The following is a 25863-nucleotide window of genomic DNA, read 5'->3' as shown; positions in this document are numbered from 1 at the left end:
AAACGAAACCGACCGCCACCACCTGGAGTTGGTTTGGAGTGGCGGCTGGTGCCAACTCTACCGATCGTGCGCTCTCTGCCGGGGGCTGCTGGACCTGGCGAACAAAATCCGAGCTCGCTCGGTGTGCGACACACACAAACACACACGCAATCACACACGAGGGACCTCGATTGCGCGTTTGTCGAGGTGTGGAGTTGTTTCATGCATTCGATTTTGTTTCGGGTCTGCCTCTCTCGTGCCGCGCTTGCGAATGTAGCCGCCTATCCAGAGCTGGAGGGGGATAGCTGCTGCTGCTGCTACCGTTGGTGACGTTGAAAACGGGGGCTCGAACGTCGGACCAGCGTGTTGATCAAGCGTTGGCACTGCGGCTTGATCGCGATACTGCGCACCGACCGTCCACCATTCGTTAAGCGGATTCGAGCCACACCGGTACGATTTTTTCGGCGGCTGCCTCGAAAGTTCGTTAAGCCCTCGAGAGCCGTTGCGTTTGCAAGTTTTTTCCGTTAAAAGTTTTGCTCCATACGCAAGTGTTTGGGCGCGAAGTTTTTGTTTTTTTGTTTGTTATTCTCACACACCCGTTTCTATCTCTTTTACTTTTTCACACACGCACACACACACACACACACATACTCGTAAACACCCCACTCCTGCTACACCCACACAAACACACCTATAGTGAGCGGACCGTGCTTGCGCCGTTTTGTCTGCGTGCGAAAAAAAAAATAGATCGGACACTTCCTCGATCAAACGGCCGGTTTTGGTTGCTGCCGTCTGTCGCTTTCTCCCTCCCGCCCCAGCCATCTAACACCAATCAAATCTCGAGCTCTCGAGCGATCGGTACAGCGAGCGAGTTCCAGCCGCAGTGTCAGTGAGTGTACAGCAGCCCAGCCAGCATGAAGCAGTTTGGCGCACTATTCGGATTAATCGGCCTGGCCCTGGTCGCACAGGGTAAGTGTACAGCAGAATAAGTAGTAGATTGCTGGATTGCCATTTTTTTGTATGTCTAGACACTAGAACATTCTGAACAGTGCGCTGTGTGTGAGTAGATGCGTTTTGGATATTATTTTTGTAATTTAAAAACAAAGCATTTCAATCTTCCCTCGATGCACACGTGAGGTTCGTCGCTTAACATCTACAGTGGGAGTCCTTTGTTTTGTAGAGCGCGTGAACGCACGCGCGACAATTGACGCAAAGTGGTGGTGCTGTTTTTGTTGTTGCTGCTGCTGCCACCCAGCTACCAGTGTACTTTCCCTTCCCTTTTCGCCCAACAACCACGGGCCGTTTCCGTTCCGGGGCCTTTTTTAAGCAACCGGTCCCTTTGACAGTCCTTGTTTGGCGTAAGAGAATTCCCTGTCACATCTTACATCTTCGTTTTCTTATGGACCTTTTTGGTGTTGTTGTTGTTGCTTCTCTACAAAAAAAAAACAAATGAAAAGGCGAGTGTCATACTTCCACTACTACTACTACTACTACTACTACCACGTTGTCTCCCTGCCTAACCCGGGCCACCCGCCGGCTCGCGTGTTACAGCGTGATTGCTTTGCAATTAAAATTGTGCAATCGACCGTCGGCCCCACGTCCCCGGCAGTCCGCCTCACACTGTTTCCCCCTACCCACCACGCTTCGTAGCCGCCGCTTTCGTTTGCCGGGTGCGACACGGGTGCGACGGTCATACAATGTCGCTCGGGCACGATTCGGTGCTGCACTCCAACAGTAGCAGCAGCCGCAGCAAGCCAGCCGACTACTTTCGATCGTTGACCGTTGGCCGCGACCGCGCAAGCGGTGGTCAAGCACGGTAATAACCTGCCTGCAAACGTCACTCACTAGAGGCCAAAATTGTTACTTCGGGGCAGCGTACGGTGTCCTTTTGTTTGACGCATTTTTTTACATGTTTTCGTAGATTTCTCTCCACCTTCTCCATCAGGCTATAGCCAAGCTAGGCTGACGTGGATTGAACTTTCGATTTTCGGCTATTAACATTTTTCAAAAGACCCAATCATCTATCCCCCCCTCCATGCGGAGCCTACCACTTGACGGTTTGGAATGATGTAGCGAATGCTAGCGAATGCCCGGACCGGCTTTCCGATGGCGTAACTGGTGCGCACTGGTTGTTTCCGTGCCGCCCGAGGCTTTACACTTTTCACCCACGCGCCCTGCTCCAGTATTGGAGCTGACGGTGAGTTCTGGTTGAACAGGATTGCCGAATTCAGTCAGCCTTAGCAACAGGAAGCAACATCAAGGAACACCATTATTTCGCAATCCTTTCACCATGCCATGATTGGGAGCAAAACTAGAAAGTACGTCCAACGGGCGAACCAGAAGTAGCGAAAAAAACAAAAGATTAAAGTCCTTGGAGCCACTTGTGACGACCAGTAAGTGCAACGGCCCCGCTAAAGTAGCAAATTTGGGCAGGTCCGTTGTTTTTGCAAACAAGTTTTTGTGTGTGTGTGTGTTCGGTAAGCAACAGTCATTAATCTGCTGCCGTTCTGCGCGCACCACTTTGCCCAAGCGGTAATGTCTAGCACGTAGCTCGTGAAAGGACAAATCGTTCGAGGTTGCCCAGAGATATCAGAACCCTGTTACCGATAACAGCGGGTAGCACACGTTCGGTTGTCAACCGGCTGGGGATTGCCATTCGCCACGTTGCAGCAGTAACGTACCTGTTACGCAGGAATGATACAGGTCCCGCAGTAGAAAGCAGAGCAGAGAGGCAATTGGCTGAGATTTATGGACACATTAAGCTGGCAGCTGGAGGCATTCACCTTTAGTCAGTGGTGGATCATGTTCGGCCAACTAGTGCACGCTGCGTGCTTGTACAGTATTTGCTTCTCCAAATTTTCTCCAGGAGCCTAGGCGACAAGTGACAAGGATCTCATGTCATACCATTCCTTAAACTACGGTTTTTTTGTAATCTTCTTAAAGATTTGATGATCCTTGGAACAAGTGATGAGAAAAATTAAGTTTTCGTCAGAATCGTCTTTGGCTAATTCCAAAGTTTTCTGGAATCCATTCTGGATAGTATGTCCTAGTAGGTCAGTTTCCGGAATCGGGTCTGGAATCGACTCCGGAAACGGAATAGGTTTCGGAATTGCCTCCGGAATCCAGAATCAGAATCGGTTCCGGAATCGAAATCGGCTCTGGAGACGGAATAGGTTTCGGAATCGCCTCCGGAATTGACTCCGGAATCAGAATCGACTAAAGTATCGGAATCGGCTCCGGAATTGATTCCTAACACGGAATCAGAATCGAGTAGGTCGGATTCCGAGCTCCAACCACTACTTGGAATTCCAGATCATCTTATTTGATGCTTAATTACAGGGTTTCTCACGATTTATTGGTCGATTCCCATAATTTTTTGGTTGCTTCCCATATTTTTTGGGTGTATTCCCACGATTTTTTGGGCGTTGTCCAGAATGTTATGGTTCAATTGTATTGATATCTAATAGATCGATACGAGAACCCTGTATTCATTTCATTTCATTTATTTCATTTTAAATCAATATTTGTCATCAAGGCTAAATAGCGAATATTTAAAACTAATTCTTAATATAACCAAAACTAAATTATATTGTGATCCAACATATGAAAAGATAACAGATAGAGCACAAAGAGACTCTCGTAAACTTAGGAAAAAAGAAGAAGAGAGAAAAAAGAATTTAAGAAGAGGAATTAGATAAATTAGAAGAAAGAAGACGGTGACGGAAAGAGTTAAGAGAGGTGTCTCAATAATCAAGGAGAGAGAGTAAAAATGGTTAAACAACCTGAATCAGGATAAAAGACGATCATTGTGTGTATAAAACGTATGTCGTGCCCAATTGACAGAGGATCGTGCGAATATGTTGCAAATATGAACCAAATGAAATGATGATGTGATGACTTACCTGATTGGTCCCCCTTTTCTGTTTCCACTCTGTTTCCAGCATCGGCCGCGGCAGCCCCCAGCTGTCCGGAACCGTACGGCGAGCAGGCGTACCTGCACCCGGACCACTGCGACCAGTTCTTCCTCTGCACCAACGGTACGCTCACGCTCGAGACGTGCGAGAACGGGCTGCTGTTCGACGGCAAGGGTGCGGTCCACAACCACTGCAACTACAACTGGGCGGTCGACTGCGGTAACCGCAAGTTCGCCACGGACCAGACGCCCCTGTCGACGCCCGGCTGCGAGTACCTGTTCGGCGTCTATCCAGATGCGGCCGAATGCTCCACCAGCTACCACAAGTGCGCGTTCGGCGAGGTGCACCAGGAGCTGTGCGAACCGGGCCTGGTGTACGATCACCGCATCCACGGCTGCAACTGGCCCGATCAGCTGCTCGACTCGTGCAACCCGGAGGCGGTGATCGGCTTCAAGTGCCCGCAGTCCGTGCCGTCCGGCACGGTCGCGGCCCGCTTCTGGCCGTACCCGCGCTACCCAGTGCCCGGCGACTGCCACCGGCTGATCACCTGCGTCGACGGCCATCCGCGCCTGATCACTTGCGGCGAGGGCAAGGTGTTCAACGAGGAGTCGCTCACCTGCGAAAACCCGGAGGATGTGCCGCATGCCTGCCGCCACTAAGGTCCGTGACGTCGCGTCGTAGCCTCCAGCGCCTCCCATCATACTCAACACACACACAACACACTGAGCCATACACGTTCCCAACTCCCGTTACTGCGCGTAAGGATTGGCGCCAACCATGCAACATCCTGCTGGAGGAGGTACCACTGCTTCGCGCCTGTTTGTTATTTCTTTTCGTTATCGTTGTTAAACATTCCACTCCTTCGTACAAGTTTGCCATGTTCTATCCTCTCGTAACTTTTATTAGTCTACAGCATTAATACGGTTGTTTTGTTTCATTACTTTCCTTTTCTTTTGGATGTCGCACTACTTCGCCCTCTCTTCCACCGCGCACCTTGTCTCAGGCGGGTGTGGTGCAGCTTAAAAATGCCTTTTCTGTCGTGCCTAGCCCTGGGGTTTCCCTTTCTTTTACTCATTTGTTCGTGTGTTTTTTATCAGCGTTGGATTAGCGTAACTTCGTTCAACTAACTCAGTAACCGCGGCACATACACACGGTTCAACTTAGTTACTTCCCCCCATTTATATCACCGTTTTCCGTTTCTTCTTTTTGGCAGAGACGTATGTCTTTCCTACTCACACCACTGCACACACACACAGATGGATCGCGGTGCACACCTCATTCGTTATCTAACCGTGTGTTCGTTATCTTTTGTTACTCTTCACGCCGGGCTCTACTACTACTACCGCACCGTACCAAATCATAGCTTGCCGTTGTTCACGCGCTCGCACTACTTCATTTTGGTTTCGTTTGTGTTTAGTTTTCCCCACCATTTGCCTCCATCGTGCGACAGAAGGAAGTGGGACTGAAAACGGATAATAAAAGAACACCCAGGGACAAAGGAAAGAAAAGGCACTGAAACACTCTCAACAAGAAAGCATAACTCAGAACGTGAAAAAAGCATTCAAAATTATACATGCAGAATTTTGAGCGTATAAACAATTGTTTTTGAATAAATAAAAAAAGAACCCCCTGTTTACACATTACACACATTTTAAATGGTCCGCGTAATTAAGAGTGTTCATTCTTTTTTTTTTTTTTTTGTTGCTTTTCTTCATCGGGAAAGAAATAGATGCATAACGAGAGTTTATAAACAGAAATGCGATTAAAACACAATAAATCCATATAAAAAGAAAAATGCAGCGCCCTTCATAAACTATACTGACAATACAACTTTAACCCCGTTCGCTTTGCTGTTTAACCTAGCTGGAATTCACGATTGGACACGTGTAGCGTGGATCTACCCGCACCCTGTAAATTCTAATACACAATCGATGCCGCGGGGACGGGCCGATGCACGCTACAGGAAAATTCGAAATGCACATATACACAATACACAACAGAAAAGAAAAAAAAAACGATTAAAAAAAGATAAAGCCCTACTAAACTGCTCTTTAGACACTGTCTGTGGCGGCACAATGTTGCCTGTACTGCGCGTGCGGCGGCTGGAGGACGGCTCCCGGCAGTACGAGAAATTACACTAAATTGGAATTCACAACTCGCGAACCTGTGACTCGCAATACAGGATGCGCGTAATTTCATAACCTATCCCAATCGCGGGAATGCGGAACGTTTTGAGCAGACTGTAGGATTATGTGTGTATGTGTGGGTGTGTACTGAATGGCGCCATCTGCTTTCGAATGCTCGTCGTTCCCGCCGCGATTGTCCCCAACTAGCGTATGTGCGTGCGGCTAGCTTGACGCATCTAGTTGCTGGTTCTGGTGCTAAGCTTCTTCAGCACGTTCAGTCCCTGCTCCTGGTATTCGGCTTTGGACATCCAGAATGCATCACGATCCTTGGTAACTTCCGCAAGCACAGCACCACCTGGTTTTTTTAAGGGTCGCAAAAGAGAAGAACAACACATTTTTACAGCTGGTTTTTGCTAATAATGAGCCACACACATTGGCCCAATTTTTGGTATACGCACCGATGAAAACCATATCCTTTCGCCGGGGTGGATCCTCGATGCGGATCTTAAACTTGGACAGCTTGTCGATGTCGTTCTTCAGCACGCGCTCTAGGTAGAGCTGCTTGATTTCGCGCTCGAGCCGCGACGGCAGTCCCGGGTACATCGTGGACCCACCCGACAGCACGATGTGCTTGTACAGCTCCGACCGCATGTCGATATCGGCCGCCTGGATGGTGGAGAAGACCAGCTCCGCAATGCCCTGCCCTTCTACGTTGATCAAGTGCGGCTGGAAGAGGGCTTCCGGTGCCTCGAACCGCTCGCCGCCGACCTTAATCATACGCCCGTCCGGTAGCTGCCGGGGGAGGACAAAAGACACAATGTCGAAGAGGAAACGTTTTAAGTTGCACGAACCTCTGATAGCTTTCGCGCACGAAATATTACGCGTGCAGCCTTACCGTGTACGACTCTACCAGCACGGTCGTCTCCAGCGCTAGCCGCTGCTCCATCTCGATGTCGTACCCGATGTAGCATAGCTTCTCCTTCATCATCCGCACCGTCTCAAAGTCGGCGGAATGGTTGAAGGCATACCCGCGCAGCAGTAGCAGCTTGATCAGGTAGCGCGTAATATCCCGCCCGGCAATATCCAGCCGACGGGTCAGGTGCGGCAGCGCGAACTCCTCGTACACCGGGCAGATGTGCGTGACACCGTCGCCCGAATCGATCACCACGCCACTGATCAGCCCCTGCGCGTAGAGCGTCAGCACCGCCTGGATCGCGATGTACGCCGAATCGAACCCGTACTTCTCGAACATTACCTCGATCATCTTTTCCCGGTTTTTGGTCGGATTCATGGGCGGCTCGGTCAGCAGAATCTTTGTGTTCGACGGCTCGATGTTCATCTTCTTAGGACCGAACGTGTAGTCCCACACGTGGCACATGTCCTCCCAGTTGCGCACCACGCCGTTCTCCATCGGGTAGGACACCTCGAGCAGGGAGCGCAGCTGGGACGCCTCATCACCCACCATCAGGTCCTGCGGGAGAGTGGTTTGGCGGGGGGTTTGAGGAAGAAGAAGAGTTAGTGAGGCAAGGTCTTTCCTTTTTCCAGTTTGCCAGACAGGCGTGCGTCCTAACGACGGATTCGTCCGAGACGCACATTCAAGCACATTCCGGTTAATCAAAACAACAGGTCCGTGTGTTAGGGAAACTCTATTAGCTTGAACAAGAAAATCAAACATAGCAAAACTGCACAAGCTGTCTGTTAGACGGAACCAAAAACAGCACGACAGCTGGAATCAGCTAACTGGGAAGCGAGCAAAACAACTGACAGATACGAACTGAACGGGGTGATAACCAATAAGCAAATCCGTTTTGGGAGGCATCATGTAGTTGCAATGGAACAGTAAACAAGGTAAGAGACATAAAACATTCACTCATCAAACACACTAAACACAGAGAGAGAGATAGAAAGAGCAAAACATTTGAGGTCGGATTGTGTAGTAAAACAGGGCAAACAATTATAAGGAAGTAACAAGTAACCAAACCATCATCTCGATAGCCAAAAACGGGGAAGCCAAAACACGAACAGTTACTAAATTGAAGTTAAGAAAAACCAAGCACTAAATGAAATGAGCGACAAATGGAGACGATAATGATATTTCTCCTCCTATTTGGTTCCAAAATAGTGTAACGGAAAAAAGGGAAGGAAATGGGAGGCTAAACGTCACTTTAATACTTACTGGTAACGTGCTGGTAGCTTCAACTTCCTTTTTTTTTATTTCAGATACGATTAGATTTAATTTTGTGATTTTGCGATAGATGATTGAGAGATGATTTAGGATTTGTTTGTTTGTTTGTTTTTTTTTTGTTTTGGTCACGAGTAAACGATTAGTATGCAGTGGTGAGAGAAAAAGAGTGGGTTTTTTTAGTGAATATAAGCTGAAGATAGAATCAAATTAATCGCTAAAATTCAAATGAACATTGCAATTTCCCCGTGATCCAGAAAGGCTTAAGAAAGGCGCGGTACAGTAAGTGTTACGAGTTTTAACGACGGTTGAGGAATATAAAGTGGATTGCTTAATCCGAACTATGAGATGAGTCAAAGCGTGTATTTGTGGGTGTATGTGTGCGCGCTAAAGTATTATGGATGAATGTGTGAATGTGAGTAATAAACTGTTCAGTTGGGGTGAAGAAACGTTGCAATAATCTGCAACACTTGGCTAGCCTTTCCATAGCATTGGGTGACTCATAGCAGAGAAATATATGTGTGGACCCTGGGTTGCCCTAACCGAAGCACGGGTCGCAACCTAGTTTTTATATGATATTATATGATACAAAAATCAGATCGTTTGCAGTTCTTTTCATTTCCTTTTGTGATAACAGTTACGTTACAACAGTTAAAATTTTGATGTAATATGAAGTAAAAAATTAATCAGATTATTTTCAATATGCCATATGCTTCTGTTATTTCCAAAAGATCATCATGAACAAAAACTGATCATGACTAACTACGTTAGTTAATCCTATACAGAATAGTCAGCTGGAAGTCAGAATTTACAGAAAAATAAATAAATAAATAAATCTGAATTTGACAGTCGGGGAGTGCAAGGTGCCATTTAAGTCCTTCGTAAACGTTACTCCCTTCCTGCCAATATCCACAGAAATCCTCATTCATTATGTCGATCAAAAACATAATCATAAGCCCACCTGTAATTTATCTAATCATATTGATCTTGGTCTTCTTCTTCTTCTTCTATTTGGCGTAACGTGAACATGCCGGCCTTATACAGGCTTTCTCGACTTAATTCATTACCACGTAGCCAGATAGTCAATCCTTGCTACGGGGGGACGGTCCATTCTGGGCTTGAACCCATGACGGGCATGTTATTGAGTCGTTCGAGTTGACGACTGTAACACGGGACCGCCCTAGGCTGATCTTGGTAGGCTGCCCCATGGAAAGCTTGAGATCGTTTGTATCAGCCTATCAAAAGTAACACGTGTTTGCGCTGACATCTCATTTCATCCGTTTTCTGAGCGTTTTGCAGAAGTAAAATGTTCTAAGCTGCAACTATACCTAAAGAAGGCTTGAACCTTTTCCAAAATAATATGCCACAAAATTTAATAGCTTGCCTTTTAAATTCCTGTTAATTGAATATTTTTATTCATTTTTCCAAGTCTTTTTCTTATAAAAATTAATTATTTTTGTCACCAAATACCTTGAATACTACCTTGCTTAAAAAAATAAAAATTTAATGGTCATTTATATCAAATTAAACAGTTTTTAGTATTCATTTTTTTACGATAAAACACCGACAAGCTTTTATGGCATTGCATGATCTGACAATTAGTAGCGAAACCGGCGATGTTGATAATCTCTTCGTATTACAGGTGCTCGGAATTGACTGACATATACTGTAGAAGCAGAAATGCTTCTACAAATAAATTTTGGTTCAAGTGGTCATTTAGCCAGCAGGCCATCAGTTTGACATCTCTGATCTAAATAAATTGACTTAATAACGATGTTGCATGCCTAAGCTCATCTAGGCTGTTAGGCTGCTCGATTGCATTACTACTCCCCAGGTCCTAGGTAGTTAAACAAAGCCGTTCAGGATATGTTGACACAATTTGCTCAGCTCCATATCGGTTCAACTGGGCGAGAAATTCTACCCGATAGCTGCATAACAGGACATCTTTAATTATTCCATTTTGCAATGCGTACATTAAAGTTTGTGCTCAGACCCAAAGCTTCACTTGCCTGGCCTACATCGTGGTTTAGTCTGTTACCTCAATTTGTCATAAAATAGAAGCATCACAACAACGATTAAAACGAGAGAGAGAGAGAGAGAGAGAGAGAGAGAGAGAGAGAGAGAGAGAGTGTGTGTGTGTGTGTGTGTGGGTGTGTGTATGTGTTCAATGCAACAAATAAAGTGAATGATTACAATCAAAACAAACAGGAACAAACAAACATACTAAAACTGTCCTAAGAACTGACGAAATCCTGGACTTGACACAGAGCAAAAGAGCAGATTAATGGTGCGAGTAGTGTTGTGATGGTTAATAAGAGTAGTCCAACAAACGGTACGAGCTTTTACAGAAGTAAAGAGAACAAAAACGAATGTAAAAAGGTAACAGCAAGGTAAAGGTGGTAGTTTGCAAACAGGAAAACACGTAAATATTCACATCCTCCAGAGCTCGGAGCAAACGACACGCTGGTCACACCTCGGCCACCGGCCAACATATCGGTGTGGTGCGGTTGTTTTTTTTTTTTGCGAATTTGGAGTGACCAACTTAATACGCTACCATCAACACACTCACACACGACTTACATCAACGTGTAAATCCTGCAAAAAGTGGGAGCGGAAGGATAGAATAGAGAAAAAAAAACACAATTTAATCAAACAGTATTGTCGCTCGGTGGGCTCAGCGCCCTTCGTTGGATGATTGGTGGATATGTAGGTATGGGTGTGTGTGTGAGACAGTGTTTTTTTACCGCTACGTATCCCCGGTGCACCCAAGTACACAGTTATGCTGTATCCGGGAGTTCACCGTTTATGAAATCGCTTTCAGCGCGAAGGATGTGGCGCGACAGCCCGGATAAGCCCATTCCGAAAGTCCCAGCCCTCTCCCTCCCTTCCTTACCCCTCTTTCAGAGCGGTTCAATTTACCTTCACCTCGATGTCGCCGATTTTGTTCACCGCCCGGATGATGGGCCTGCCGACCATCGACGGGAAGATGTGGGCTGGGAAGTTGCTGCCGGCGTAGCCACATTTCACGAACTACAACAAATAAAAATATAAATTAACACCGGAATTGAGTCCAAGGAGAGGGGGGGGCCGAACGGGACCGAAAGCGGCCCCACCCAACAGTGCCACCGACAGAAACGGCCCTTACCCCTGTGCCGTTGTCACAAACAATAACGTGCCGCCCCTTGCTGTCCATAGTTTTTATTTTTTTGTTTTCACTCGCGCTGCGTGTGGTGCGTTGGGGATTCTCTGCGCCCGCTGGGGATGCTGCGATTGCGAATATTGCTGGCCGCACGAAGCTACTACTGCACCGCACAATTTACGCACGCAAACATTTACTGGCCACACTGCCACTTGCCTTTTATTCCTGCTTTATCTTGCCTACTCGCTGTTTCGGGGTGGTTGATTGCTGAGTGAGTAATAGCGTTGATAAATATCGTTTCCCCTACTTTTTTTTCTTTCCCTTCTAGTCTTCTGGCTATGCTGTCACTCTGCGGGGAATCCAGCCGAGCAAAACCTGCAGCGGATCGACCCACGCACTCGGGAGGTACATTCGTGTCGCGGCCATCTTTGCTGCCCACTTTGACAGCTTGCTTGCATGTTGGTGTTTTTGAATGTTTCAAAATAACGCTCTTTCTGACAATGTTGTACCATTTTCAGTGTTTGAACATTTTTTTTGTAGTAAAATATTACATAAACTATGCTGACAGTATATTTTGTAAACAATAATCCAGTTCTACGACTGTTTCGAGCAAAGTCTATGTAAGATACAGGTCGAATCATAACTCTTTTTTTGCACTAATACAAAGTTTTGGAATTTACAGTGGCCTCGTTAATTTTTACACCCACGTTCACAAGCTCGAAATGACCGGGGTGTTAATTTGGCGGCTATTTTTACTAATTTCGGTGCTTATTTCATGTTTTCTTAATTTAATTGAATTAAAAATATGCTCAAATGTATTCTTCCAGCGAAATTCCGCATCAAGTACAAGGAATTTACTGAAAATTTACTGTTTTCGTTGCGCCCATTTCTTCACAATATCACAAAAATATGGGAGTTTTTGAGTGTGTGGCACTCAAAAATAATTATTAAACTAGAAGTAGCATCGAAAAATATCGTTTTCCAAAAGAATTTTGTGAATCAATCTAAAATTCATTAAACGAATGCAGCATCCGATACACAACGTAAACAAATGAACTGAACGAGGTAACTTTCAAACCGTGACTTGTTCTACTTACTTTCATTTGTCAATTCCTTAGGCATGCATTGACCTGTATCCTGCATTGACTTTGGTTCGTTGGAGCCAAAGCCTCTATAAACAGTTCAAACAAACAGCAAACATTGACTTTGGTTTCGAGTGACAAATGAACGTTTGTGAGTTTTTTCGTCAACATTTCCTCGATGTACGTACCTTGCGTCGCACCACATTTGCCAACCATCTGGGCGTGAAACGTCAAACTTTGACAGTTTGGCAGGCTGTCAAGCGCCGTTTTAGGACAATCTGGTCTAATGGCAGCTTGATCACTGTATAACAGTTTTATAAGGCATTTTAACGATACATAAATAGTTCTGCTCGGTACCAACATATTGTTTGGTTTGAGCAAACGTTTAAAATCATCAATTACATTCACACACTGTTTTTTCCGCTCGAATTTGATGTTGAAGCTGTGCATGCAGTGCAACCAGAAGATGCATTGGAATGTAAAGAGAGCAGCTGTTCTACTGTCAATATGAGGAAATTTTAAAACAGTTCAATGTACGGAATGGCAGTTGGAGGCTACAAAAATATATTGAAAAAAAAACTGTTTCAAATGGCAATTTAAACAAAGGCATTACGAAATGTTCTGTTGCAACCTACTCCATACAGCTAAAACTGACTTGTTGGCCACGTGTTCTCCTATCATAGATGGCAGGTGCTTTTCTAATGGGGATGGGCATGCCAGAGATGTCAATTTTGATTAAAATAAAGATAATGCGATCCTCATACTTTTATACCACGTTATTATTACACGATGTTATTACATGATTTCAAAAGTCACTTTTTAAAAGTAAAAGTAAACCAACACAACAACATGCTCATCTCAATTTTATAGATTACTTTTATTGATTCTGTTTTCTTTTTTTTTTTTGATCATAAATAGCGTCATGAATATGATTAGTATTGTGGTATGCACGTAAGTGTCTCGTAGTGTGTTCTGGCAACACATTTCTTTCCACTCCCGAATTGGCGATTTCTTTACTTCCAACTACACTACGGCAAACTACGTTACAGTGGGCGTCCCTCTCCAACTTCTAACCTCAATTCCACTACTCCTCTTATTTTCATGTATGTGAGAAAATTACATTTTAATTATAATCGGCTCTTGCCCTGACCCTTGCTTCACTAACGGGTTTTATTTTTCTTCTAGTGACTCTGAACACAATATGTTTAAGGCATAAATAAGAGTGAAGCACATGTCTGCACACACACACACACTTACACACGCATAGTGTGTGTTAAAACGACCAGACCTTAAGTGAAAAACGTTACAAGCTAAGTTGTGTCTGCAAACTGCATGCTGCATGCAACACACGGAGATGCAGGTGGTCTATTTGAGAGAAGGAGAAATACCAAATCGTGTCCCAAACAGTATGAGCAAAGGTAGGACACGCATACACATACGCACATGTATGCTTTTTGTGAGTAATGCGTTGCAGGAGGGTATAACACATCCTTTCATTTTGTGTTGCTTTTCATTCAATTGTTGATTAATTATATAATTTACAGATCATTGCGCTCTCTTGCCACATTACCTGTTTGTGAACCTTTCAAAAAAAAAAACCTTGACTCATCTTCGTTTTTTCATGTTTTGTCGTTGTAAGTTTAATGGCACTTGCAGTGAATTCTTACCGTCCCACGTGCAGTCAAACCTCTTTCTCTGACACCCTTACTAAAGCAAACACGAGGCTCATCCCACCCAACGAGCGCTCTCCTTCATCTTTGGGCTATTTGTCTATACTGAATAGTTTGTTTAAGTGTGTGCGAGAAAGAGAGACAGACAAATAATCGCTTTTTAAAACACCCTTAATGACACGGCGCACCGTCGCACTGCAAAGTAAACAAAAGGCGACCTACGATACACTAGCTTGGCCACGTGTTCCTCCTATCAAAACGGTGTGGTTCTCGCATTAGGTTTGGCGTACTAAGACTTTAGTTTCTAAGTAGTAAACACATCAAATTAAATATATTCGGGGGTTATAAGAAGTATTGCATTTTTTTTTTGTTTCGCTTACTAATGATCATGTTGCTAATCGGATTCGATCAGAACGATTCCGTTTGCCATCTCGCACCAACGCTATTACCTTGCAGTTACTCCTTTGGTCGTATTGCTGTATTTTTCCACACCTCGCTTCTCGCTCGCACGCGCACCACATACCACACCCTTGCTTGCTACTATTTCTTATTCGTACTCTTATTGGCTCGTATTGGCATTATATGATGAAGTTCCAGTTTTTTTTTCACTCGAACGGTACTTCTTCTTTCGAAGCTCGGGGTATGGGATTCCCAACAATCTGCTAGAGAGCCTAGTTATGCAGAACATCAGCACTACTCAAGTTTTGTTGTGGCATTGTAAACAGGATATGTTTGTTCCCTTTTATTTAACCCCGGGCTGGCTGGCTTGGTGCACAATAAGAGTGAGAGTTCGGTTGTGTTTTGATAAATTAATAACGTTTCGTAAAACCATATCGAGGTTACGAAAAACGCTGTTCTCGACTTGGATGAGGATCGTTGATTTCCGTGTTTTCTTTTTCCCTTCGCTTTTATACACTAACACGTTGATGGGGGGTAGAGGGTAGGATAGTAAATCTAGATTATATGTGGTTATTCGCTGTTGCATCTACTCTATATTCGTATCAGGCTAACCCACACACACACACATTCGCTACATAATATTATATTGCCCTTGCTACAACCTGAAATCTAGGCAAAGCACAACAAGCAGTTCCTTGTTGGCTCTCTTAGCACATGCCTCGCAGATATTCTTTGCTCTTGTCAAATCGATTGTTAGATGTTACATTTGTTTTCGTTAAAACTTCTTCAGATGGCAGAGGAGGATAACGGGGTGGCAGAAATTAATGAAAAATGTATCAGTACACGGAAATCCCATTATTACCGGCTCGCTTTACACGTTATAGGCACTTCGATAGCATTTGCAGTAAAAAAAAATAAAATCCCGATTGTTCCGGAGCTTAATTTAAGTGCGTTTGTATGTTATTTATATGTACGTCACTAAAACATTTCATTTACACGTTGGTTGTTTTTTTTTTAACTTAAAACGTCTCTATAGATGTATTGTTGTCAGTTATGTTTTTTACGACTATGTTTTCGCTTTGTTTTTCCTTAAGTACGTTTATATTCCTTATTAGCATAATCAGTTATTTATATATATATGTTTTATATAAACAATAGTTAAAAAAAACTCTTGTTGACGATCTGCCTTATAAAACGGAACGCAAATAAATATGTAACAGCAGAAATAAGATATTTAAAAAAATCTTTAAAAAGGACACTTTGATCATCAACTCACTCTCACGTACGCAACCACACCCGCAACTAGGCAGTAGCAGTGCGCTATACTGCTCCTCCTCTATTTTGTTTTATGGCCTAGTCTGTGTGCTTATGCAACATGTTCTGTTAGTGTCTACAATTCGATTTGTTCCGAAATAAGTTACATTTTCGCCCTAAGCTGCTAAGGTACTACCAAAAGATAAAATAAGGATTCGCAACGTTTCAAGCTCACGCACTCACACACTATTGCGCGGTCACTACCTTACTAGGGTAATTAAAATCAAGCAACAAAAAGTTATAATTAGATTGGGCAGGGAAATAGCACGCTTGCTCACACACAGCCGCACGCGCTAACAAAATTAAACCGTTTAAAGCAACGCATGTTGCTATCAGTGTGCCTTTTCTCGTTTTTGGGTTATTTGATCTTTCATGCACTCCGCCTAATGCGAGAAACGTGCTCTAATGGAACCCAAGGCGTAATAATATTTAGCTGTGCAATATGTTGTAAGTTAGAATATAGGAGTATAAATATATTAAGTAATATTTTAGTTTTGATTATGCTTTTGGGGAGGGGAATGCCGCATGCTACGCGCGTGCATTTTCCGATTATCTAACCACAATTAATTTTAATAATAATAAAACAAAAAAATCTATTCCATCTAATAACTAGTACACTTCAACTAATGTGCTCGCTATCTGTGGCCCCGGGGACGCCAAGATTAAAAAGAAACATATTTATACAATACTTTGCGCACTTCTAGGCACCGCTACAACGGTTTTTTTTTCTCTCTCTTCAAAGTTGGCGCACGCTACGCTTGAGTCATTTTCGATGTATCGAGTGTTTTGCGTTTGTGTTAAAAAGTAGTAGCTAAAACTGTGCCCTCTTATTTCACCGTGTGTGTCTTACATACTAAGCTTAACGATAAGGAATGTAATGTACACAAAGAAAGCAAAAAAAAAAACAAACAAGCAAGCCGCGTCTCACTTGTCCACACCGAGCAGCTTGGCAGCTTCGGACGCGGACGACAACAGCACCCGGCTCAGGATGCCCTGGTCGCTGATGCCGAGCAGGTTGCCGATCAGCTCCGAGTGCTGCTGCGGCTGCTGGAAGTGAGAATGGTAGCGCTTGCCTCCAATAATGGGGGCTGATGCTGCTGCTGCTGCTGCTGACGCCGTGTGGATCTCCGCAGCGGTGTCGTGGAGATGGTGGTTATAGTCGTACGGCTGCTGCTGCTGGTGGTGGCTGTGGTTAGACATTGGTGGACTGGAGCACTCCGCGTCTTCATACTCGTCGTCGTCGGTAAGATCGGTGCCGCTGTTGTTCGGATCGTCATGCCCGTTCGACTGCCCTCTGCGGACGTCCGGCTGCTGGTGGCTGTTGGTGCGACGGCCCGCCGCACTAGGGCGCCGCCCGGACGAATACGAGGAGGAGGAGGCGGGGGAGGCATTTCCATTACTGCCGCCGCCGCCGCCGCCGCCCCCGGTCGAGTGCTTCTTCCGGTGGCGCAGCATGCTGTGCTTGAGGGTGAAGCGCCGGTCGCAGACGTCGCACTGGAACGGGCGCTCGCCGGAGTGCGTCCGCATATGCCGTCTCAGGTCTTCCGCCGACCAGAAGCGACGCACACAGAATGCGCAGATAACCTGCCGAGATGTGCCATGTGAAACAAGTGGTTGGAAGAGAGAAAAAAAAACAAAAAACACAAGCATACGTTAGCATGGCTTAGGCTTTCCCCCCAATGCCCCAACGTCGTTGGGTGACGATCGCGCGCCAGTGACTACCCCGGCCGGCCCTGTATGGCCTGGCACCCGGTAGCCTGACCGCACGAAGTTGAAGTAAGGACTGACCTTAGACCTACCTTCCGATTGGCATAGTCGAGATACTTGCCACCGTTGTTGTTATTATTGTTGTTGTTGTTGTTATTGTTGTTGTTGTTGGTGCCACTCTCGTCGTCGTCCGGGGAGCCGGTGTGCGCCTCGCTCTCGGTCGCCGACGCGGACGCAGTCTCTAGCGACACCTTCGCCATCAGCGTGGTGAACTCCTGCGGGTGCACCTGCTTGATGTGCTCCAGGCAGGACACACGCTCGGCGGTGGACACATCGCACAGGTGGCACTTGTACGGCAGATCGGAGAAGCCACCCGTCGCCGATAACCGGCCATCCTCCTTGCCCTCGTCTTCCTCCTCCATCGCCGTATCCCGGGCGGCACCGTCGGACTCGTCTTCCTGGTCCGGCTGGTGGTGGTGCCGGGCAGGTTCCGCTTCGCCGTCGCCATTTTCCTTCAGCTGCTCGGATTCCCGGAGCGCGGCCACCTGCTGCTGCACTCCCTCACTGCCATTCTTTTTGTCGCCCGCAAACTTTGGCGGTAGCTCAGCATCGCCCGACACCACGCTGCTGCCCCGCCTTCCACTGCCTTCGTTTTTTGGCTCGTTTTTTGCCTCCTCGCTAGAAGCGTCAGCCCGCGGTTCGTCGTCTTCGTCTGCGGAGCCCACCGGAAGTGCCTGAGGCTGTTGTTGCTGCTGCTGCTGCTGCTGCTGCTGTGACTCTGTCCTGGCCGACGAAGAAGGAGCACCGGACCGGCTGCCCTTGCCGGTTATCATCTTGCACATCGCTTCGGCCACCGCCACCGGGATCGGTTCCGGTTTCGGATCGAGCAGATCGTCGATCGGCACCGGTATGGAGACGGCCGACTCAACGTCACCGTGCTTGCGCAGCAGATGCCGGTCGCAGTTCGACTTGGTCGTGAAGAGCAGCGTGCACTGGGAGCACTTGAACGGCTTCTGGCCGGTGTGCGTGAGGATGTGCCGGCGCAGCGAGCTCGACCACGGGAACATGCGCTGGCAGTACGGGCAGCTGACCCGGTTCGGCGCCAGGCTGTAGGCCGACTTCTTCTTCTGCTCCTGGTGCGCCAGGGCCACCGCCGACGGGTTCGGGTCGTCCGTGCCGGAGTTGTTGCTCTCGGACGCGGACCCGGACGCCACCAGGCCCTCCTCATCGCTGTGATCCTGCGACAGTGGCACCTGCACCTCGGGTCGGCTGCAAACACACACACACACGCACACAAAAAGCGGATCAAAATCAAGGGTTAGAGTTAGTAAAGCGATGTTTGCTGAAGTAGATTTTTTCCATTTGCTTACCTGAAGTAGCTTTCCAGCGCGGGGTTCGTTGCGTTGTCGAGCAGCTTCGATACGGGCACCAGGTCGCTGCTCGCGTTGCCAGCTTCGTCGGCATTGGTCACGCTGCCGGTACTGCCACACGATGCCTTGCGGGATCCGGTGGCCGAACCGGTAGCCGCCGACGATTGATGCTGCTGCTTCGACGACTTGCCTGCGAGCTGCTGCGGCACTATCGGCTTCTGTTCCTGCCCCTTATTAGCCTCCCCAGCGTCCCCGATTGCGCGATGCTCTTCCAGCTTCTGCTTCAGGATGCGGTTCAAGGTGCTGCCGTGATGCTGCTGCTCGTGACCAACGCTTTCGCCGGTCGGTCCGAGCTCTTGCTCCAAGGTGGCCGGCGTGGGTGGCACATCCTGCATCTGCAACTTCGCCATCTTCCTCTCCCCACACTCGTCCCGCTCTTCCTCGTCAATCACGAGCTGCGCATCTTCCTCCTCGTCCTCCTCGTCACCTTCTTCCAGCGCACCTGGAGCTGCACCCTCCTCCTCCTCTTCCTCCTCCTCTTGATCGTGCTCTTGGTCGTAGTGCTGTTGCTGCTGCTGCTCCTCCTCTAGCAGTGCCTCCCGCTGTTCCTGCCTTACTGTCTGCTCCTCATCGTCCTCCTCCTCCTCCTCTTCCTCCTTCAGTGCCATTCGATAGGCGTTCGTCTCGTCGTAGCTGCGGCGCATAAACTCGCTGTCCTGGTCGAGATGCGACTGCAGCCGGCGGCGACGGCGACGGTACCGTTGGCCCACGATCGGTGTGGCTCCCTCGTACGGTCGCTCCTGGCCCCGATCGTCTTCCTCCTCGTCGTCCTCTTCGGTTTCGCCGCGCGCTCCACCAGCCAGGCGACGTCCGGCCAGGGCAGCCGACATGACGGGCGTCTGCTGCTGACTATAGTGGTGGGTCAGCCGCTGCTGCTGCTGCTGCTGCTGCTGATTCCACTGTCCTGCCGCACCCTGCACGATCATGTTGTGCAGCAGTGGGTTCAGGTGGCTCGCATCCTGCCCACTGCCACTGCCACCGCTACCGCGCATAGCGCCCGACCCCTTGCCCGACTGCTGGGCCAGGATGGCATACTTCACCTGGTCCGAGATGGCACCCGCGCCGCCTCCCGCGTTGCCGCCGTGCATGCCTGCCCCGCCGAAAGCGCCCTGGAGGGCGGACACCAGCGAACCGACGGAGCTGTTGGCAGCCGCCACCATGCTCGCACTACTGTTGCTACCGGATCCTGCTCCTCCTGCTCCTCCTCCTCCTCCTACACCTCCGCCAGCACTGCGACGCATCAGATGGCCGCCACGCTGCCGCTGGGACCAAAACTGCGGATGCTGCTGCTTGATGTGCCGCTCCATGTTCGAGCGCAGTGTGAACCGCGCGGAGCAGTGCTCGCACGCAAACGGCCGCTCGGTGCGATAGCGGCGCTGCTTCTGCTTCGGTATCAGGACGCCATTTTTGATCACCATCTTCACTGGACCGACGCCGGCCGAACCGGGGCCGCTAGCGCCACCGGCCGAGACGCCAAAGCTGGCAGCTGCGGCCGCTGCGGCCGCCGCCAGTGCTGCAGAGGAGGAGACGGGAGACCCGCTGGGCCCGCGAGGCTGCTGCTGCTGCAGCGAGGAGAGCTGCTTGTTGGTCAGGCCGGTGCTGCCGCCTGACCCGCTACCACCGTCGATCGGTGTCGCCAGCGGCGAGGGCGAGGAAGGCGTTAGCAGCTGCTTCGGCGTGGGCACGGTGGCGGCCGTCCCCAGCTCGAGACAGTCGCCCGACTTGGTGACGCTGTTCGGGGGCGTATCGGTCAGCGGCGGTGGGTAGAACGGGTTCCCCAGCAGCGGATGGTGGGGATTGCGACCGACGCCGCCGCCGCCGCCGCCACTGCCGCCCGTCGAGGCGGCAGCCGCCGAGACAGCCGCCGCGGCGGCAAGGTTCGGCAATGCGCCGAGCCCAAAGTCCTTGCTCAACAGCTCGCCAAGCGCGGCCGCCGACCCCGCCAGCATGTGGTTCTGCAGGAAGGGGGACGCGTGCAGCGGGAAGGAGGGCAGCTGCAGCGAGTTGTACAGCTGGTAGAACTGGAAGAAGTTCATCGGATCGAGCTTCGCGAACGTGTCGTTGAACAGCTGAAACTGTTGCTGCTGCTGGGCGAGATTTACCTTGGAAAGCTTGGGTAGCTCCGCCCTGCCCTCGTCCAGCTCGGCCGGCTCCTTCGGCAGCGGCTGCTGGGCTTTGGTGCCGCCGCTGGCCGCATGCTTGCGCGCCTCGCCCTCCACCCCGTTGTGGCCGCGCTGCTGGTGGCGCAGCTGGTGCAGCTGGGCCGCCATCGTGTCATCGTCCTCCTCCTCACCGTCGGTCGAGAGTGTCGGGGCGGCAGCCTTGCGATTGCCTGCGACGGTCGATTTCTTGCTCAGATCGAGCGCATCCATACTCAGATCGATTGGCCGCGGGTGCACGGTTGCGGTCTCCACTGCCGACTGCTTTCCGGCACGGTGCGACGGCATGGCTGCGTCCTCTGCCGACGCCTTCTTGCCCACCAGTGTCGGCTTTTGCTCCAACAGCTCGCCGTCGTGCTCCTCCTCCTCCTGCTCCTGCTCCTGCTCCTGCTCCTGCTCCTGCTCCTCCTCCTCCTCTTCTTCTTGCCCCTCGTCGTCGTCCTCGTCGAGCGCATCGTCCTCGTCCTGCGGGGGCGTTAGCTGGTTCAACTTTTCCAAGCTTTTCACCTGTATTTTGGCGGCTACGCTTGAGCCGAACGCACCGCCGGCCCCGTTACCGCCACCCCCGCTCGGGGGCGTCTGCAGCAGCAGGCTGGTGTCAAGCAGGGGATGATGATGATGATGCACAAAGCTAAGCGGCAGCGGCGGCATCAGCATGTCCTTGAGCTGTTGCGACGGCAGCGGCGTGCTGCTGCGCGCCTCGGCCAGCTCGTCCTGATAGGCGGCACCGCCGCCAGCACCACCACCACCGCCACCGCCCGCAAGCATCGCCCCCGGCGTGTAGGTACCGTCGAGTGGTGGCGTGTTGAACAGCTGCAGCTTCTTGAGCGGATCGTCACAGGACGAATCCTCGGACGGGTGGTAGATGATGGCGCGCTTCACGTCCTCGCGCGTCGTCTGGCCGTGCCGGTTGCGCAGGTGCCGCTCGCAGTTCGCCTTGGTCGTGAAGGCGTAGTTGCAGATCGCACACTCGTACGGCCGGTCGCCGTTGTGCGTGCGCATGTGACGCACGAGCGTCGCCTTGTCGCTCACGACGTACCGGCACATGTTGCACTGGTACGGGCCCGGGCCGGCCGCCGACACGTGCGTCCGGTTGTGGCCCTTGAGGGCACGCAGGTTCGGGAAGACGGCGGTGCAGATGCGGCACGGGAACTGACCGCGCAGCTTCATGCGGCGAAACTCGGCCGTGAACGCGTCCTGAGCCTCCTCCGGCTCGTCGCGAGACCCGGTCGAGTGGGCGTACATGCCACTGTCGCTGCCGGCACCGTCCTTGAGCAGGGCTGCGTCCAGCAGGCCGGACAGGGGCGTCTGACTGCCCCCGTCCAGCTGGCGGCCGATGACGCCCCCGCCCAGCTTGGTCACGTTCAGGATGGACTGGATGTCGGCCAGATCCTTGCCGCTGTCGACCATCTGCTGGTGCTGCTGCTGCTGCTGCTGGTGCGCGTGGTAGAGCGCCATGTTGGAGGAGTAGTATGAGGGCAGGGCGGTGGTGGTCGCGCTGGTACCGGTCGGCGAAGCGAGCGGTTCCTGCTTCAGGGCTGGCACTGGCGACGAGAACGACTTGTCCAGGGAGGAGGGAGTCGTCGGGGCTTCCGACACCGTGCTGGAGCGGTTCTGCAGATCCAGATTGGCGAAGAAGTCCTCCCGGCGCAGGTCTACGGGGTGTTGCTGCTGCTGCAGCTGCTGCTGTCCTTGATGACCGGGTCGGTGCCCCTCGAGGTGTTGTTGCTGCCTCTGCTGCTGCTGCTGCTGCTGCTCCTCGTCCAGGGCTCGATGATTGCCGCGCCCGTCGTAGCCCGAGCCCACATCCGAGCCGGACACATCGGACGAGTCGGACTCGCTCGGTGCCCGCTTGCGCCGGCGCCCTCCGGTGTGGGTGGCTCCGCGCTCTCCACTGCCCGCTCCGCAGCAGTCGGCCGAGTGCATCGAGAGCGTCTTGGAGCATGGGAAGGCTCGGTAGCAGCGGCCGCACTCGTACTTCTGGCTCGTGACCGGCGTCCGGATGCTCTGCTCGCACAGGTTCTTCGCGATCAGCGGGAATTTCTCGCTGGAAAAGTCGACGAACGTGAGATCCTTGAAGCCGGGCGTAATGTTCTGGTAGTTGTTGTTGCTGCACCGGTGCGCATTCAGCGCCTTGTGGCTGCGGAACACGATCTCGCAGTGCCGGCACTTGGCCGGGATGGTCGGATGCTCCCGGTCGAGGTGCTGCTCCAGGCTGAGCATGCTCGCGAAATCGTTCCGCACGCACACCGGACAGCAGTAGCGCTGGCCGCTCTCCACCACCGAGCCCTCGAGCAGGTTGTTGTTGATGGTGCGCACCTTGCGATACTGCTGCGCGGTCCGCTCGCCTCCTAGCGTTGCCTTCCGCTTGCCGCCACCGACCAGCTCCTCGTCGCCCTCTTCGAACTCGCCCTCGTCCTCGTCATGCTGCTGCTGCTCGCCGGCATCAAACAGGGCGCGCTTCCTCTTCTTTGGCTGCCGGTAGTCCTCCTCCTCGTCGGCGTCCTCGTCCTCGTCCACCTCCTCCTCCTCCTTCTTCTTGCGATAGTGACGACCTACCGGCGGACCACCGCGTCCACGCCCAGCTTTTTGTCCACCGCCGCCGCTTCCATCGGACGAGGACCCGCCGCCGCCAGTGCCGACGGTGCCGACGCCGCCCGCATCGCTCTCGAAGCTATCCCGCCCGGACGGGTACTTGTGGGTGCGCATGTGCCGGTGCATGTTCCCGTTGGTGGTGAACGTGAGGCTGCAGTACTTGCAGTTGAACGGCCGCTCGCCCGTGTGCACCAGCACGTGCCGGTCGAGCGAGGATGCCGACGACAGCACCTTCGAGCAGATCTTGCAGCAGAAGGTGGCGGACGCGACGGCCGTCGCCGCCGACTCGGACTCGGCATTGTGCAGCCTGAGGTGATCGGTGAAGGCGCGCTGCGTGTGCGACACCGCGTTACAGATCGGGCAGGTGTACTCGGGCGTCTTTGCTGGCGTCGTCCGCTCGGCGTCTTCCTCGTCCTCGTCGTCGGCGCGCCGCTGCTGCTGCTGCTTGCCAACCGTGGAGGAGCCGCCAGCCGCAGCCTGGCGCCGGTGCTGCTGCAGTAGCATCTCCGCCGTCGATTCGAGCGACCGCTTGCCGACTCCTCCGCGGTTGCTGCTGCTGTTGTTGTTCGGCACGGTGCTGCTGTTGTTGTTCATCGTCTTCCGTCGCAGCATGTCATCGGTGAGCTGGTGCAGATGCTCGCCCCGCTGCCGATTGCTGCTGCTTCCGCTGCCGCCGCCGCCGCTGCTGCTGCTACTGTGGCGCTGCTGTCGGGCCTGATGAAAGCGGCTGTGTCCTTCGGCCAGCAGTCCCGCCGCCGCCGCCGTGCTGTTGTTGCTGTTGCCGACGACTTCCTCATCGCCACTGCCCGCGGAATGTTTGGCGACCTCGAGCGCGTCGGCCGGAGACGATGATGACGATACTCCTTCCGCCGCCGCTAACGCCATCCCATCGGCTGCGCTGTGCTCTGTGGCGCTTAGCGGTGACTCTGTGCCCTCCGGCCGCTCGGCTTTGACCACCGCACACAGATACCCACCGTCGGTGGTGCCAAGTCCGATGGGAGCTGTCGTGGGGGCAGCACTCGCCACGCTACTACTTTCAACGTCCATGATTATTGTGAGCTTCCCAAAACGGGACTACTACTCTTCAGAGTTTTTTTGCAATGTTTTCAATTTGATTGTTAGAAATGTTGAATATGTCTTCCTGAAAATGAGCAAAATGAAAAAAAAGAAAGAAAAACAACCAATCAATACGTAAACATCACTCATCTATATCCATACTATTGAAGAACACACGCGCAGAGAACACGAGTCCTCGTTCAATAACAGAAATCAAAAACATCAAGTAGTACAGTCAATTGCATCAAATTGCGCCATTTTGCTCTGTGGTGTGTGAATGTGTGTCCTCGAACTGTATGGATACTTCGTTCGGCATCTTTCCCAATTCCAATTCCTCCACTTCCTCCAACGCTTATCCACCCCCTCCACCAAACCTCACAGTGGGAGGTCACGCCGCGTTTGTGCACATCCGTCTTATCGCATGCTGCGGTGTGTATAAGGTGTGATGTGTGTCTCTCGACCTCTCGAATTCTTCTGCGTATGTGTGTATGTGTTTGAATGTCCAGTAATCAATTCGTATTGCGCCTCCTCATCTCTGCCTCTCCATTTTCTGCCGTTCAATGTTAAATTGCGATTGAAGACAAAAAACCACGAGGAGAGAAAAATCATTGAAGATTAACGGCGAGCATTAAGCGCCGTGACGCCCGACTGACGACCGTCGAATGATGATGAAGTTGTCGGCGAAGGGTAACACTGGAAAAATAAAATAATAAACCACAAGAGCGCGCGCGCACACACACACATACAGACGTATAAAATAAGCCCAGCAAGTCCATCTTCGCCGATGTCCGCCATCTTCGCACACGAGAGAGTGCGCCGCACCGGCCAGAAGAAGGGATGGATCCACAATCACAGCCAGCGGCAGTGCTGCCAGCCACTCATGTGGAGCCTCAGTCCAGCACAGTTACAATCGTTCGGTGCTTTTACCTTTCGCCCTCAGGCTCTGGCTTCTGGGCTTTAGCACTCAAGCATTTTTCGCTTTGCAATGGTACGAACCGGCATTCGGGCTGGCTGAGTTCCTCTTCTCGCTTATCAAAAACGCAACTCAGCACCCAGTAGCGTACGAAGCGTGTCTAGGATCGCAGGAAGCAGAGAAGCGGGGTACACGTAC

General features: G+C 50.7%; 3 protein-coding genes across 7 annotated transcripts in view; 1 reads left to right on the top strand and 2 right to left on the bottom strand.

Annotated features, from left to right (window-relative positions):
• The first annotated feature begins 324 nt into the window (after nt 1-324).
• On the top strand, nt 325-5549 carry LOC121587883 (protein obstructor-E). Its single transcript, XM_041905172.1, has 3 exons — nt 325-429; nt 677-948; nt 3921-5549. The coding sequence occupies exons 2-3, from the start codon at nt 894-896 to the stop codon at nt 4550-4552; spliced, it is 687 nt and encodes a 228-aa protein (XP_041761106.1). The 5' UTR covers nt 325-429; nt 677-893; the 3' UTR covers nt 4553-5549.
• On the bottom strand, nt 4759-11701 carry LOC121587862 (actin-related protein 2). Of its 4 annotated transcripts, XM_041905100.1 has the most exons (7): nt 11347-11701; nt 11121-11231; nt 10782-10796; nt 8196-8222; nt 6915-7490; nt 6478-6811; nt 4759-6374 (listed from the first exon to the last, which is right to left on the bottom strand). In XM_041905100.1, exons 1-7 carry the CDS (start codon nt 11392-11394, stop codon nt 6256-6258), a joined length of 1230 nt encoding a protein of 409 aa, XP_041761034.1. In that variant the 5' UTR covers nt 11395-11701; the 3' UTR covers nt 4759-6255. The 4 variants fall into 4 exon arrangements, with proteins under 4 accessions (XP_041761034.1, XP_041761044.1, XP_041761053.1 ...); XM_041905110.1 differs by lacking the exon at nt 10782-10796; XM_041905119.1 differs by lacking the exon at nt 8196-8222 and having other exon boundaries at nt 11347-11700.
• Nucleotides 11702-16638: 4937 nt separating this feature from the next.
• Nucleotides 16639-25863, bottom strand: part of LOC121589516 — a 30092-nt gene continuing 20867 nt past the window's right edge. The window contains exons 3-5 of one of the 2 annotated variants that reach the window (XM_041908492.1): nt 18883-24837; nt 17605-18781; nt 16639-17389 (exon numbers count right to left, since the gene is read on the bottom strand). In XM_041908492.1, the coding sequence (XP_041764426.1) occupies nt 16730-17389; nt 17605-18781; nt 18883-24743 (7698 nt within the window). In that variant the 5' untranslated portion in view covers nt 24744-24837 and the 3' untranslated portion in view covers nt 16639-16729. Of the gene's footprint in view, nt 17390-17593; nt 18782-18882; nt 24838-25863 lie in introns of both variants that reach the window. The other variant, XM_041908499.1, reaches the window with a different exon arrangement.

Source organism: Anopheles merus, chromosome X, assembly GCF_017562075.2.
Source record: "Anopheles merus strain MAF chromosome X, AmerM5.1, whole genome shotgun sequence".
Lineage (NCBI taxonomy): Eukaryota > Metazoa > Arthropoda > Insecta > Diptera > Culicidae > Anopheles > Anopheles merus.
The sequence above is the reverse complement of the archived record's forward strand: the minus strand, read 5'-3'. Positions and strand labels throughout refer to the sequence as shown.

Excerpts from the sequence above, each read along its gene's own strand:
- LOC121587883 (XM_041905172.1), top strand. The coding sequence starts at position 894 with ATGAAGCAGTTTGGCGCACTATTCGGATTAATCGGCCTGGCCCTGGTC. Across the intron at positions 949-3,920 it reads CCTGGCCCTGGTCGCACAGG|CATCGGCCGCGGCAGCCCCC; the intron begins GTAAGTGTACAG and ends CTCTGTTTCCAG.
- LOC121587862 (XM_041905100.1), bottom strand. The coding sequence starts at position 11,394 with ATGGACAGCAAGGGGCGGCACGTTATTGTTTGTGACAACGGCACAGGG. Across the intron at positions 11,232-11,346 it reads TTTGTGACAACGGCACAGGG|TTCGTGAAATGTGGCTACGC; the intron begins GTAAGGGCCGTT and ends TATTTGTTGTAG. Across the intron at positions 7,491-8,195 it reads AAGCTACCAGCACGTTACCA|GACCTGATGGTGGGTGATGA; the intron begins GTAAGTATTAAA and ends ACTCTCCCGCAG.